Source organism: Carya illinoinensis, chromosome 11 (assembly GCF_018687715.1).
Source record: "Carya illinoinensis cultivar Pawnee chromosome 11, C.illinoinensisPawnee_v1, whole genome shotgun sequence".
In the NCBI taxonomy this organism is placed as follows: Eukaryota; Viridiplantae; Streptophyta; class Magnoliopsida; order Fagales; family Juglandaceae; genus Carya; species Carya illinoinensis.
Genome location: NC_056762.1, coordinates 33,718,884 through 33,734,507, shown reverse-complemented (window position 1 = coordinate 33,734,507; position 15,624 = coordinate 33,718,884). Strand labels below are relative to the sequence as shown.

The 15,624-nt window shown below is 35.9% G+C and overlaps 2 protein-coding genes across 2 annotated transcripts; one reads left to right on the top strand and one right to left on the bottom strand.

Annotated features, from left to right (window-relative positions):
* The first annotated feature begins 596 nt into the window (after positions 1–596).
* LOC122282410 lies at positions 597–3,055 on the top strand. The gene is made up of 3 exons (XM_043094362.1): positions 597–2,400; positions 2,667–2,700; positions 2,782–3,055. Exons 1-3 carry the CDS (start codon positions 597–599, stop codon positions 3,053–3,055), a joined length of 2,112 nt encoding a protein of 703 aa, XP_042950296.1.
* A 5,037-nt stretch (positions 3,056–8,092) lies between these two features.
* LOC122281612 (rab GTPase-activating protein 22-like) lies at positions 8,093–12,573 on the bottom strand. The gene is made up of 5 exons (XM_043093270.1): positions 11,699–12,573; positions 10,718–10,853; positions 10,537–10,586; positions 9,771–9,824; positions 8,093–9,632 (listed from the first exon to the last, which is right to left on the bottom strand). The coding sequence occupies exons 1-5, from the start codon at positions 11,899–11,901 to the stop codon at positions 8,354–8,356; spliced, it is 1,722 nt and encodes a 573-aa protein (XP_042949204.1). The 5' UTR covers positions 11,902–12,573; the 3' UTR covers positions 8,093–8,353.
* Between the last annotated feature and the right edge of the window lie 3,051 nt (positions 12,574–15,624).

Sequence of the window (15,624 nt, the reverse complement as noted above, 5' to 3'; positions counted from 1 at the left end):
GTAGCTTAAGATCTCTACTCTTACATAATATTTATGTAATTAAGTTGATCTTGATCTCAGTTGGTACAACTTGATGAACTCCCAGTGTTTGATATTATCATCGTGCAAGCCCATTTTCTTAAATTTTTAGGTTGAAATGCTCCCATTTGAAGGGTGGGGAGAATTTATAATAACTGTGGGTGTTTTAATTTACGTAGTGATCTTTTATGGATTCAATATAGAAGTTAAAATTATTTTATGTGATTATTTAGATGCTGTTAATTAGTGATTTTAGAATCAAGAACTCATAAAATAAAACTGTCAAAGACTCAAACATACCAACAGGAGATGAAGGATTGCAAAATTTTGAAAAAAATTAGAGTTATTTGTATGGAACTTATTTTAGAAGTATTGCTCTTGCACGGTGTTCTCTAAACTTGTACAATTTTTTGTTTAAGTCTTTCCAATATTTTAGAATTATTTGTACAAGTTGCTGTTATTAGTTGATAATTTGTACAATTTTTCGTTTAAGTCTTTCCAAATATATGTGCATTTCTAAATGAGTTGATTTTTTTTCTTTTTTTCTTTTTCATAATGTAGGGGTATATAAATTATAAATGTCTAGTTGTCAATCAAATAGTGCTACCTCTACGGCATTTGCTCCTGCTAGATCAAAGGATCCAGCATGGTCCCATGCACGTGTAGTGCCAAGAGCAAGAAATAGTGCTCAATGTCTTTATTGTAGCAAAATCATTAGAGGTGGCGGAGTCACAAGGTTGAGGCACCATCTAGGTGGGATTTCAGGTGATGTAGAAGCATGTAAAAAAGTCTCTGATGATATAAAATGGCAAATGAAAGAGTTGATCAATGAAATGAAAAAAAACCAAGAGAAGAAAAGAAAACTAAGCTTAGAGATTGGATGTGGAAGCCTTGTAGATTTAACATATGATGATGTTGATGTTGGTGATGATGAGTATGAGGGAGGGAGTCAAGGACCCGTTCATGATTCAAAGGGGAAGGGGAAGGGGAAGGGGAAGGAGAAAGTAGGTGGAAAGTCAACAGGGCCATTTAGCAGATTTTTTGCTCCAAGAACAAGTCCTGGCTCTCAACCTTCTATTAAGAGTGCTATGTGTTCAAAGGAAATGATTGACAAAGCAAAAATGACTATAGCAAATTGGTGGTATGATGCTAATTTACCTTTCAATGCATCTCAATCTAAATTTTATCAACCAGCTATAGATGCTATAGCTGCCATCGGGCCAGGATTCAAGGGTCCTTCTTTACATGAGTTGAGAGGAAATTTGTTGAAGAATTCTATGACTGAGGTTCAGAATTATCTTTTAGATATTAAAACATCTTGGAGGGATAGTGGTTGTTCACTAATGGCAGATGGTTGGACAAATCAGAGGCAACAACCAATAATTAACTTTTTGGTTTATTGCCCAAAAAGTACAATGTTTTTTAAGTCTATTGATACATCGGGCCTTAGAAAAGATGCTGAAACATTATTTAAAATTTTTGATGAAGTTGTTCAAGAAGTTGGGGTGAAGAATATTGTGCAATTCATAACAGACAATGATGCAATTTATAAGGCTGCAGGAAAAAAGTTACAGCAAAAGTATGGCTCTTTCTTTTGGTCCCCTTGTGCAGCTCATTGTATAGATTTGATGTTAGAGAATTTTTGTGATCCCAGACATTTTCCTATTATTGATGAAACTATAAAGAAGGCAAGGAAGATAACGAAATTCATTTATAACCATGTTTGGGTTTTGGCTTTGATGAGAAAGGACTTCACCAAATGTCATGATTTATGTCGCCCTACAATCACAAGGTTTGCTACAAATTTTTTAAGTATCCAATGCTTACTGTTGTTTAAGAAAGAGCTTCGACAAATGTTCACTTGTGATAAGTGGATTGTATCAAGTTATTCTAAAAGCAACATAGAGAAGGAGATAGCTGTGATTGTTCTAGAAGATAGAGAGTTTTGGACTCAATGTCAGTTTATTGTAACAATCAGCGAGCCTTTAGTTCGAGTACTACGACTTGTCGATGGGGATGAGAAGCCTGCAATGGGATACTTGTATAATGCAATGGAGAAAGCCAAAGAGAATATAAAAGCAAGATTGAAGAACAAAGTTTCTGCATTTATGCCATTCATCAGGGTCATTGATGCTAGGTGGGATAAGCAGCTTTATAGTCCATTACATGCAGCAGGTTGTCTTCTTAATCCTGGAATTTACTTTAACCCTTGCTTTAAAAGTAAAAATGATGTTTCTAGAGGGTTTATGACTTGCGTTGTAAAGATGGAACCTGATATTGATAAGCAAGATGAGATCATTCAACAAATTGACATGTATAAGAATGCATACGGTGATTTTGGACAACCTATAGCAATACGCCAGCGTGAAAAAAATAATCCAGGTAACCTTAATATCCTTTTTTAAATAGTGTGAATCTATATTTTAATTCTTTTATTTAATTTTAAGTAATAATTTATAATTACACTTTTGTTGTAGTTGCATGGTGGGGTACTTTTGGAAATGAGTTTCTAGCTCTTTAAAAGTTTGTAATCCGCATATTAAGTCAATGTTGTAGTGCAACTGGCTGTGAAAGAAATTGGAGTACATTTGAATTTATTCATTCAAAGAAGAGGAATAGATTAGAGCATAAACGTTTGAATGATTTAGTATTTGTTCGTTATAACTTGAAGCTCCGTGAGAGGTAAACCTTTTCAAAAATAATGTTTTTAATTGTTGAAAAATATGTAATATTTTCACTTACGTGTGACTTTTATTTTGGCAGAAACATAAAGAGGGGAAGAGATGCTTTGGATCTAATCAATCTTGAGAATATTGACTTGATGGAGAAATGGGTAGGTGAAGAATCAGAGCTTATTGATGGAGAAGATTTGGATTGGGGAAGTATTGAGGAGCCATTAGCCTCACAAAATTTGGAAGAAGTTGTTAATGTTGGTCTTGATATTGATGATGATGGTGGTGACAATGACATTGACGAAAATATTTTGAGTAGCTTTGCTAATGTTGATCCTTTTTGTCTTATTGATGAAAATGAATGATTACAGTTGGATTGAGAACTTATGATATTTTATTTAGTTTTATAAATGTGTGTTTAAGACTTGTATTCACTATGGAGAAATATTATTAAGTTATCAGGTATGTATACTTTTAAGAATTGTATTGATTTTATTTTGAAATATAGTTATTATATATAATTTATTTATATAATATCTATCCCGAAACGGTACACCGAAACGTACCGGTACCGAAATATTCCGTTCCAATGCCTCAACCGGAATGGTCACCGGAACGGATTTCAAAACTTTGCTCAAAATATCAATAGAAGAAATATACTCCCAGAGGATGTTCTACTGTTTCTTGTTCATTTAGGCACATAGGACAACTAGAATATTGTATAATCTTTTTCTTACACAAATTGACCCTTTTTGGCAGTATATTTCTACAAGCTCTCTACAAAAAATTCTTTGTTGCTAGAGATATTTCTAGCTTCCAAATTCTGGTCCATTCCTGTCGAGTGAGTTCTTTTTTGAGTTTTGACCTTTCTTTCTTTCTTATAATTCTTTTTGCAAGTGATAAGCATTTTTTATAGTAAACTCACAATTTGCATTGCCTCTCCATATCAGCCTATCTTGTTGATTATATAGGCTAATAGGGATTTGAGTTATAAGGTCTACTTCTGTTATGTTAAAAACAGCTTGAACTAAAGGTTTGATCCATTCTTTAGTATGAGAGTTGATGAGAGCCTCCACTTTAGTATCTTTCCCTAGTACATTCTAACCTGATTGAAGTTTAAATGAAGTTGGTTGATGCAGCCAAGAGTCTGTCCAGATCCCAACAAAATGACCCTTACCTATTCTCCATATTGTGTCTTCTTGAAGTAACTCTCTTGTAGATAAAATGCTACTCCATATGTAGGAAGGGTTTTTTCCAACTTTAGCTTTAAAAAAATCTGAATGGGAATAATATTTTGCTTTAAGCACCCTTGATGCTAGAGAAGTTGGATTTTTTATCATCCTCCAGCCTTATTTTGCTAACAAAGCAATATTAAAGTTCTCAAATTTCTAAAACCAAGTCCCCCCATCTGTTTAGCCTGTCCCATTTGAGACCAACTAATCCAGCTCAACTTTCTCTCCTGTTTAATTTGACCTCACCGATAGTTTCTCATCAAACAGTTTAATTGCTTCGGGAAAAATATAGTTGCAAGCACAATTGTGCACTAATCTGTACACTAATGTGATGTGATTGGTCAAAAAGTAGGTTTTATTGAAAACAGTATTAATTTAAATTTTAAGTATGAATAAATCAGTATTGGTACACAGATTAGTGCGCAACTGTGCTTGTATGTAGCAAAACTCATTGCTTCAACAAACCCTTAAGAAGTTTAAACACACTCATAGAATAAGTAGGAATTGATTGTATCACTGATTTAATCAGAATTTCCCTTCCTGCTTATGACAAGAGCTTCATCTTCCAATTACTCAATTTTCCACTTACCTTATCAAGTATTGATTTGAAATTTTTGTTCCTCGATCTTCCTATCAAAGCTAGAACACCAAGATATCCATCATAGGAGCTTGAGATTCTGACCCTGCTATGCTCGTGATTATTTCTCTAATGGGAAACTTTGTGTTTTTACTAAAGTAGAGAGAGGATTTTTCTTTATTAAGTCTTTGACCTGATGCAATTTCCTTTTGACTTATAATATATTGAAGCCTACTCCATTCCAAAGATGAGGCTTTGCAGAATAACAAACTGTTGGTCAATAAATCTATTAACAATTGTTTTAGATTGGAATCCCCCATTGGATATAGAATAATGGATATGTGTCAACATCCCAATAATAATAAAACACAGAAACAACTGAAATAAATTTGATAGAACTTGAGTCTACTTTTTTTTTTTATTTAACAAATGATACGTAAAAATAAAATTATCTTCAATTATTAATCGATATAACTCATTTGAATTTTAATTCCATCATTAAATCCCAATTAAACTCGTCTATGTTATTTTCAATGAAATAATGAGATTAAAACTTGATATACAAAAATCGATTTGCATTCAATTTTGACAATAAAAAATTGTATATATAAACTCTTATATATCAATGTTAAATTTAAGTAGTTCATGATCAAGTTTGAATTTATTTGAAAATAAACAAATTATTCGTAAACATAAAATATAATTCAATGATAGATAGAGATCAACTTATATTTGAATAAAAAAAAAAAAATCTCTCTCTCTCTCTCCATATCTCTTTCTCTTAGCAAAGTCTTCAAAACCCAAACTTGGATTTTTCACCGGAGAGAGGAGGGGCGGCTTCCTCCTCCTCCTCTTCCTCTTTTTCCATCAATCTATTTTGTCCATAAAGTTATTTTTCATTTTTTTATTTTTTATTTTGTTGTTTCCTCTAAGGTCAAAAAAGACATATGTACATGTTTTCGGCATCATTCGAGAGACGCGTCCTGAACAAGAAGGCTCCCAAACCACCGATACTTTGGAAAGAAGTGGTGGTTTCCAATAAAAAAAAAAAAAAATTATGTGTGATCATGCACTGCTTCTTTCGAAAAGTTTTCTCACCACACATGTTAGATTAACAGATTCGACACCATCAGATTCTCCACATCTGACAGTTGTGGCTGCATGAAGACAATCGCATAGGTCCCGCATGTTGTCACAAATTCCAATGTCTACCGAAGTTGGTTCAAAATGTAATTTGTCACTTTTTGCCTCTATCCTACTACTTTTCCTACATTTTTCTCTAATATTCTTAGGTCCAAAGAGTTTAATTAAAAATTCAAATCATTGATGCTTGACGATCACCACCCCCATTTAGTCCCTTTGCGGTATCTTTCCAACACAACCCATAAGCGGTAAGCCCCACTTTTTATACTTTTGTCCTCGGTGTGAGAATCATATATATTCCCTTAAGAGAGGGTGAAGCCTTGCAACGACATATAACGCGATAGAGTTAGTATTTTTTATCTACCTTTTTATTATAAGAGTTATCCTATTTGGGCACATGATTATAAAGATGAATCATGAGATAGTGGACTTCCACAACAATCACTTCAAGACAAAATATAGTCATTACAATTATCATGGCCTTTTGTCATAGGACTACAATCCCACACTCAAATGATATAAAAATCACCACTTTGTTTGGCTTCCTTGGGGAAGGATGGGAAACATTTATTTTTTTTCAATTTTGATTTCTATACTACTACACTAGTTAAGAAATAGTGTTTGTTGGAATCTCCCTACCTTTTATTCATGTATTTGTGTATCCTTTATTTATAATGTTAAGTAAGGGTGGTTGGCCATAATGTTGACTTTTTATTTTTGTTTATCTCATATTTTACAAAAAAAAAAAATATTAAAATAAAATAAATAATATTTGCAGTTTTAGATTAGCCAAATCCCGAACATTCTTTTTTAATGATAAGACAAAATATAGTCATTACAATTATCATGGCCTTTTGTCATAGGACTACAATCCCACACTCACATGATATAAAAAGCACCACTTTGTTTGGCTCCCTTGGGGAAGGATGGGAAACATTTATTTTTTTTCAATGTCGATTTTCTATAATACTACACTAGTTAAGAAATAGTGTTTGTCAGAATCTCCCTACCTTTTATTCATGTATTTTTGTATCCTTTATTTATAATGTTAAGTAAGGGTGGTTGGCCATAATGTTGACTTTTTATTTTTGTTTATCTCATATTTTACAACAAAAAAAAAATATTCAAACAAAATAAATAATATTTGCAGTTTTAGATTAGCCAAATCCCGAACATTCTTTTTTAATGATAAACATACTTTTTTTTCAAAAAGAGTACATAAAACACACTCAAACTTAGGCCTACAACCCGGCTTGGTAAAGTCGTTTTTAGGTTTTGTACCCGATCCGACCTGCAAGACATCATTTTAGGCGCTAGCCCGAGCTAACTCGACCCGAACAAACTCAAACCGGGTCAAACCCGTATGACCCAACTTTAAAAACAAGGGCGTTTTCCATTCTATCAAAAACAAAAATTTGTTTGTGAACCTAGGAGAGGAAGAGAGAGAAGTGGTCTTGGCAAAGGAGAAGATGCCGAGATGAGAAGGTGAGGCTTAGATCCGGTTGAAGATAGATTGGATTTGTGGTAAAATAGAGATCAACGCTCTATATCCAGCAGGGGTTACTACAGGGGCAGCAGCTCGATGGGATGTCTGGCGAGAAAACAGGTAGAGAGGAGCCGGAGGCGAAGTTCGCGGATCTAGGGGATGAGTCGTCGTTGATGGCGAACGACGAGTTTAGTTGGTTCGGCGACATGGAGACTTCGTCTTCGACAATGCTCGACGGTGTGTTTTTCCCGATGAGGGAGGAGGATGAGTCACTATGCCGATCTGGGGGAGATGCCGGAGTGCTCTGTCGTCTTCCTCGGCGTGGGACCACGACTCGAGATCTGTTAACACGTGTGTATCTGGACCCACCCTAACACGTCCCCTCCCCCTAGTTGTCAAATTGTTCACGTTTCGTCCGCCACAAGACACCAATTCTTTTCTCTTTGTTACATTGTTTTTTGCATTTTCCTCTTCTGTTCTCTTCTCTGCATAGCAAACCCAAAACTTTTTTTTCACTATTTTCTATTTCATTGCTTTTCGTTTTGGTGAATTTTTTCTCTACATATCGTTGGCGTCCATGATGCCAGAAGGATGTGAAATTGGTTGCTGAAGTGTTCAGGTTGAGTTATTTAGTCGGACGAGTTGACACCAATTTTACAAACCCGTTATTTAGTCGGTTGGAGACCCATTCGAGTAATAACCCGATAAAATCTAGGTCTGTTCGGATCATCATAATCAGGTCTATTGGGTGTTCGGATCATATGCACACCCCTATATCTAACATTACTTATAACTAAATTACTTTTGGTTTTAAGAGTCCTCCAAAAACCAAATAGCAACTACACAATCGTGACTTGGGACAGGATAGCAGCATTGACAACTTACCACGTAACAAATGCAAACAGAAAATACGACAGCCCTAGGTTTAAGAAACTAAGGAGGGGAATTAAATAATTCTAAAGAATTAATTCTGCAGTGTTGCCACCATCACTCAAAATGAGTCCAGAGTGCGGGCAACTTCACTATATAAATCCAACAATGTACTCGCAACAGAAATTGCTCATCAGAAGCTAGAGCATCAAGCAGTTGAAATCAACCTGAAGATCCCTAGGTTTTGAAGGGATCCTCAACAGGACGACCATAATAAATTAGAAGTTATAAGAGAAAAGCGTGAATCTGGGGAGGAATGAAGAAAACAAAACGTGAGTATAGGAGACGCGTGTTCCTAAATCTTGTCATGGAGGGTGACTACTAAATCATGAGCATCATCAAGAAGCTTCCAAACATCCAGACGGCCGGCCATGCTATTGCATTCCTTCATAATTTCGTCCATGCAGCTGTACTTCTCTATTATGAGCTTCCTCCTTTGCAGCACGCAGGCTGCTATCGCGTAAAGCAACAAATCGTCATTAGGAGGGGCTCTCAACCTTATTCTACCCCAAGCTGACTTGGCAATCCCTGCTCTAATTGCCGCCTGATCAGCCCAGATTACCTCCCACAGGCACAGCGTCTGCTCAAAGCTTAACTCCCTTCGGAAGAGAACCACCACCATCCTGTACACAAAAAAGCAATCCTCAGCTTGAAGCTTCTCCAGGTGCCTGTAGAGATGAATATCCTTGCGCTTGATAATCTTGGAAACAATATTCAGCTGCCTCTGGATTCCCACCTCATCAAGCCGGAAATTATGTCGAGCTTTTTTCATGAAACCCACAAAGCACCAAAAGGCTTCATGGTCCTCCTCAAACACTGTGATTATTGGAGCAAGTAGATCACTCATTCCTTGGCAGTAACCAATCTCAGGATCATAGATTGCATAGGCTTCCAGGATAGCAACCAGGCGAGCAGCATGGAAAACCCTGCATGGCTCCAAGTGATCATAATCCTTCAACCCAGCACTCTCTGCTAACTGGTGAGCTTGGATCTCTGACACTGCAGCCTGAGATGGTGAGTAAATAAACCATTCATCATTTGCCCGCACAGCATCAAGACGGATGATTCTTTGCCAATTAGCAAAATCTTCAGCTGTGTGGGATTTCGACTTGCTTTCAGCATTAGAGGGAGACTTGTTTTCTGGATCGAATGCATATGTATTCACCTTGGCACGCTCATCAAGGCCAGTCTCTTCAGATAATTTGTTGGCAAGTAAAGGTTGCACGTCCTCAGGTTCTTCTGAAGAGTCAGAATCGGTCGTCTCCGTGTCTCCGGCAGAGGCATCTTCACAAGTCAGTCCACTCTTATCACCTTCTTCTTCCAAAGATGAATCGTAGGATTGGAGGGCATGACCACAGACAGATTGGCCATCCTCAGCCAATGGGCTTCCTCCCTCAGTCAAAAGGGACCTACTGGCACTGACCACATCTTCTAAGCTAGGAGAATCTAGAACCTGACTAAAATCCCCACTGCCCTCATTGCTGCGGTTCCCAGAAGCTTCCTTCAGCTTAAGAGTCTCCTCACTGTATTTTAAAATCTGCAGGCATCGCTTCCGCAGCTTATCATATTCTTTTCTGCATCACAAAGTAAAAGAAGAGTGACAAGGGGAACAAGAAAAGGAGGGGGAGGGAGGGAGTGGAAAACACACAAAATATGATATTCCAAACATAAAATTTAAGCGTCCTAATGGATTTAATCAATAATGACAATACCTTTTCTGTATGTTAACCAAATCTCTTTCTTTCTGGGAACTGTTAATGTCATAGCTGTGCACATGAGCATATCAAAGTCAAGACATGAAAGATCTGGAGAAATTTGGCCCTTAAAAAAGAACCAGCATTCAGCAAAAGTGAACAAGAGACCCAATAATAAATAGCCAGAAACAGTATAAAATAGCACTCTATATGTCTGTTTTCTCCATGAAGAAGGAATTTTGCAATATGTCAATTTACATGGCAACCATAATGGTGGAGCAAAATGTTTTTTTTTTTTTTTTACAAGTAATGGTGAAGCAAATTAGCATGGCCACACAAGTAATTACATAAAGTCCCCTCAGTTACAACTGCACCTGAATTACCACATAAAAAAGGCTCAGAGAGTCAGAAAAAATTGATTACATACAGATTCTGGTTCCCAGACTCTCCTATTTGATAGCAGTAGAGTTCAGAAGGAGTGTATGTCTGTGTGCGAGTGTGATAACTTCCTAGTTGATGTATATCCAGATTGACAATAATGGTTAAAATATCAGGACGCGGGTGGGAAAAAATATCATAAATCAAGCAAATTAAAGTCAGCTATGGATCAAGCAATCCATAAGACCAGGCTAACCTGTGCCTATGACTAACAACATACCAAGAAGTCTCCAAAAGGTAGCAAAATCTATCTTAGTTTCACAATTAAAGAGAGAGGAACAAAAATATTATAATACAAACACTCACAGACATTGATACATAAAGGTATACAGATGGAAATTCTTACACTCCAAGAAGGAAAGGCCAAACCTCCGTTCTAATACTTGGATCAACACTCTGCATCAAAGCATAAGGAATCAGATCTTCACGACAGTAGCAAATAAAGGAATAAAAATAGAAGAACTAAAAAATTAAAATTGAATTTGAAAGAAGAAAATAAGGTGGTCTGAGAAAATTCGATAGCTTACCCCACCACGAACTTTCTTCAAAAATTTGACCCCACCATCACTGAGCTTTCCATCTGGTGTAAAGAAACTCTTCCATTGTTTTGGTAGAAGGGCATGTTTTCTTCTCCTACGTGACCAAGGCGATTTAAGATTAGCCCTGGAGAAAGCACAAAATAAATTAGAAACTTTAACCAAGTGAAGGAGAACTGAGGCACAAAATAGCATAAAACATTTATCTGCACCTAAAAACAAATAAGGTTCGTATAAAAAGCAAATGTATGACAGTCATAAAAAACCCCATTTGCAGGCATAGTAAAGGTGAACGGGAAGTTGTAAACTAATCCACCACATTACTCATTTAAAGGTAAAATAAACTTCTACAAGATTGCAGAAATATTAATTTTGCCACAAACGCTGATGAGCATGAAAAACAGATTGAATCCCAAAGCAATATTAAATTAGCGACTTTTTCATGACAGTCGGAGCAGAAAACCTACTCGGAATTCTGAATTTGAAACCCACACAATTATTAGATATAAACAGTAATAATGAGGGGTTTTGTGAACAAATTCATAATCAAACACCGAGTTCATTTCCAACATTTTTAGTTATCAGCCTAAAAATTTTGTAAAAATGAGGAAAACAGACTGAAAAGGAAAAGCTCAATTACAGTTACAATATAGCCCATCCGCTAGGTAACAAAGAACATGGCCCAAACCACCAATTAAAAAAATATAATTTGAAAAAAAAAAAAAAAAAAAAAAAACAAGAGACTGAATCTGAATCTGAATCTCACAAGATGAGACCGTTTTCCTACTAAGAACTAGTTGAACGGTGGCGCTTTTTAACACTGGAATACAAAATTGCGTACTTTTCAGATCGGGATCTGAAGAGAAAACACTACTCTACAATACCTGCTCTCAAATCGATCGAGAAAAAAATAAGAAAGGGAGAAGAAAAGAAAAAACTTTGGATTAGGGGAAGAGGAAATAAAGAACTCACCGATCAGTGGAAGTTGATGAGGACGAAGACGAGGCGGCGGAGGAGGAGGAGTGAGCAACGACTAACAAGACCGATCGCAAATGAACCCACGACAAAGATGACGACGACGATGGTGGTGAAGAGGAATTTGGCGACGACGAAGGCGGCGAAGAAGTGTGACTTCGCCGTAGGGCTCTCATCAAGTATTTCTCGTCTGTAAGCATTTATCTATCTATCTATCTACTAATTCTTCCAGATTCTGAAACTGAATACGAAATTGGGTTTGATTCTTTCTCATTTCTTTAGGGTTCGGATTTCGGTTTCTTGGGGTTTCTCTTTTTACCAAAGAGACTAGAAGACAGTGGCGGCCAAGGCGATACCGACCATAGTCGTCACTACGACGGTTAGTCCGACATTGGAAGCAGAAAAGCCGAAGGCACTTCCGTCGCTGCTACCTTCAACAAACACGATCCATCTGCTAGTATCAGAGCCGCCACCGGAGGAGAGAAACAGCATCAACGAGAGGAAGCAGCGGGAAAATACCGTGGTCAATACCTCGTTCCCGTCTTCGCTCTTCCTCGTCTTCAACAACACCATCACACACACAAGAACTGAGGTACCGGGAAACCCAACCACACCTCTCTTTTATCTACCTAATTATCTTCTTCTCTCGATCACTCTACAACTGCTTTTTCTTTTCTTAAGCTCTGCTTGCTTTCCATGAAAGTCAATAAATATAGCAGAGATACTAAAATATTGCTGATTTTCTGATTTTTTATGACATCCAAATCTCTCCCTCTTGGTAAGCGAATCTCGCTGATTTTTTATTTTTAATTTTTAAATTTGTTTATTTGTTTATTCGGCCTCTCTCTGAGACGGAGAGTGGGAGTGAGAATTTAGAAGGAAACGTAGATCGAAGACTTGCACTTTCAGCTTCAGCTTGGACTAGGTCCATTTATAAATAATATCAGTGTTATTATAAACTATCTTGAATTGTATGATCACATTTATCTAATCGTCAAATGTATAGTATATAGTGCTAACATAGTACTAACATACTAAGTTGGTCGATATATGCATAGTGCATAATACTAGCATAGTGAGTTGATCGACATATGCATAGTGCATAGTGCTAGCATAGTACTAGCATAGTAAGTTGGCCGACATATGCATAGTGCATAGTACTAACATAATACTAACTTAGTGAGTTGGCCGACATATACATAGTGCATAGTGCTAGTATAGTGCAACATAGTAAGCTAGAATAGTTTCCTTTGTACGCCTATATATATCGTTGAATTCTTTAAGAAATTCATAAGTTTGATAACCTTTCTGAACTCTATCTCTTTCTCTCTCCTTTTAAAAGTTTTATAATACGTTATGGCTCTCTCTTTTCTATGATTTCATAACACGTTATCAGGATGAAAGTTCTGACGATTTTGAAGCTAGTAGTCCTCTACTTCAAGTAAGTTTTTCAATATATTTTTATATTCCTGATTTATATATGTAAGAAATGTCAAATCTTATAAAATTGGAATTCGTTGCTCTAGACATTTCTGGAAAAAATTATTTATCTTGGATCCTTGATGCTGAGATCCATCTGGATGCGATGAACCTGGGAGATACAATTAAAGAAGGAAATCAAGGGTCCCTGTAGGACCGTGCTAAGGCAATGATTTTCCTTCGGCACCATCTTCATGAAGAATTAAAAACTAAGTATCTAACGGTGAAAGATCCACTTATTTTGTGGAATGATTTAAGGGAGAGATATGAATACCAGAAAACTGTAATCCTCCCAAAAGCTCATCATGATTGGATGCACCTGAAGTTGCAAGACTTCAAGAGTGTTAGTGAGTATAACTCTGCACTCTTTAAAATTAGCTCGCTATTGAAATTATGTGGTGAAAAAGTCACTGATGATGACTTGTTAGAGAAGACATATACTACTTTTCATGCCTCGAATGTGCTCCTGCAGCAGCAGTATCGAGAGCGAAAGTTCAAAAAATATTCTGAACTTATATCTTGTCTTCTATTAGCTGAGCAAAATAATGAGCTTTTGTTAAGAAATCACCAGTCACGTCCTACTGGTTCTATATCATTCCCAGAAACGAATGGTGCATCTTTTCAAAGAAAACGAGGGCGTGGACGTGGTAGGAAAAACTATGGAAGTGGAGGTCCTAAAAGTGACCACACTAAAAGGGACAATAATAGATATACACCGTACCACCAGAAGTGGTTCAACTCAGAGAAGGGCAAAGGTCCCCAAAACAAATTTTTAAAGAAAGATGAAGATGGATGCCATAAATGTGGTATGACTGGACATTGGGCTCGTATCTATCGTACAGATAAGCACTTGGTTGACTTATACCAATCTTTTATAAAAGAAAAAACAAAGAAATTTGAAACAAATTTTACTGAACCATCATATGCTTTAGATTCTATAGATGGAGAAGATATTACAAGCCTTGATGTTTCTGATTTCTTTGAGAATTCTAGTGGTAGAGTTGATCATGAAAGTGTTCCTTTTTAATTAATGTATTTCCTTTATCTTATTATAAAATATTTTTATATTCTACAATGTTTTGTAGTAATGAAAGTTTTATTTATTCTTTTATACTTGTTATAAATTATTGATGATATGATTTATCTGAGAATGGAAATGGAGCATCCCTGAAAGATCGTCCTAAATCAATAATTTTATTGAGTATCTCATATGAGTGATACTTGTACCAAAAACTCATTATGATTTATGCACCTGAAGTTGCATAATTGAAATTGTGGAAAGAATATATATTTGAATGAACGTCTCGAATGTGCTCCTGAAGTAGCAATATCGAGTATGCTCCTGAAGTAGCAATATGAAATACAAACGTTCACAATATATTCTAAATCTGTATCAGTGACTGAGCAAAATAATGAGCTTTTGATAAGAATCATTATTCACATCTTACTAGATCTACATCATTCCCTGAAGTGAATGATAATGAATTTATATCATTCTATTCCCTGAAGTGAAAAGAATGATGCGTTTCATTCAAAAAAACTAAGAAATTGGACGTGATAATGAATATCTTTTTGGGCCAGAAGCTCGTATTGGAAAAGCTGTAAGCTTTCTCTTTGAAATGATATTATACAAATTATTGAATCAAATATTATGATACATCAAGGTGATATGATTCAAAATATTTGTATCTTTTCATGGTTATCTTGATCATCCAAAATCAATTACGATAAGTCGAATGATTTTCATATGGACGTCCATAAAAGAACCAGAAGATTCTTTTACTATAAAGTTTTACCACCAGAAATGAAAAGAAAAAAATTTGTTTGAAGCAAATAAGATGAAATTATTCGACGTTATCTTGATTATCATATGTGAACCAGAAATTCAGATGATAATTAAATTTTAGATATAATAAGATAAAAATGTTTCATATTCTAGCTGCTAAAATCCCAGCAAGGATTGAAGTCCCTATATGACAATTAAGAAATTCTGCAGTCTAAAGACATGTATAAAGGCATGTGAGACTTATCGATACAAAAGATAGAGTATCTCAAAAGAGAAAGGCACAAATAATTTGGTGCTCCTGAAGAGACCATACCCACAAAACAAGCAATAAAGTCCATCCAAATTCTCTGTATAAAATTCTCCTATATAAACTATTGAAGAGTGTCTCCTGAAGAGGTTTTTCATGAAAATGTCTTCCCTTGAAGAGGGACAGGTACCTGAAAATAACGAGATCTCGTTACATTTCATGAATAATGGAGAAATTATGGATAGAAATAAAATTGTTGTCGACAATGTATTTCCATATGAGATGGCAATTGACATTACCAGAAGTAATGATGAAAGTGAATCAAGAATCGTCGAAGAATACGACGTAAAATATTAGCTAAATTTGAAAGAAACAATTCCTGCAGAATTGATTCACTAGTAAAATATGATG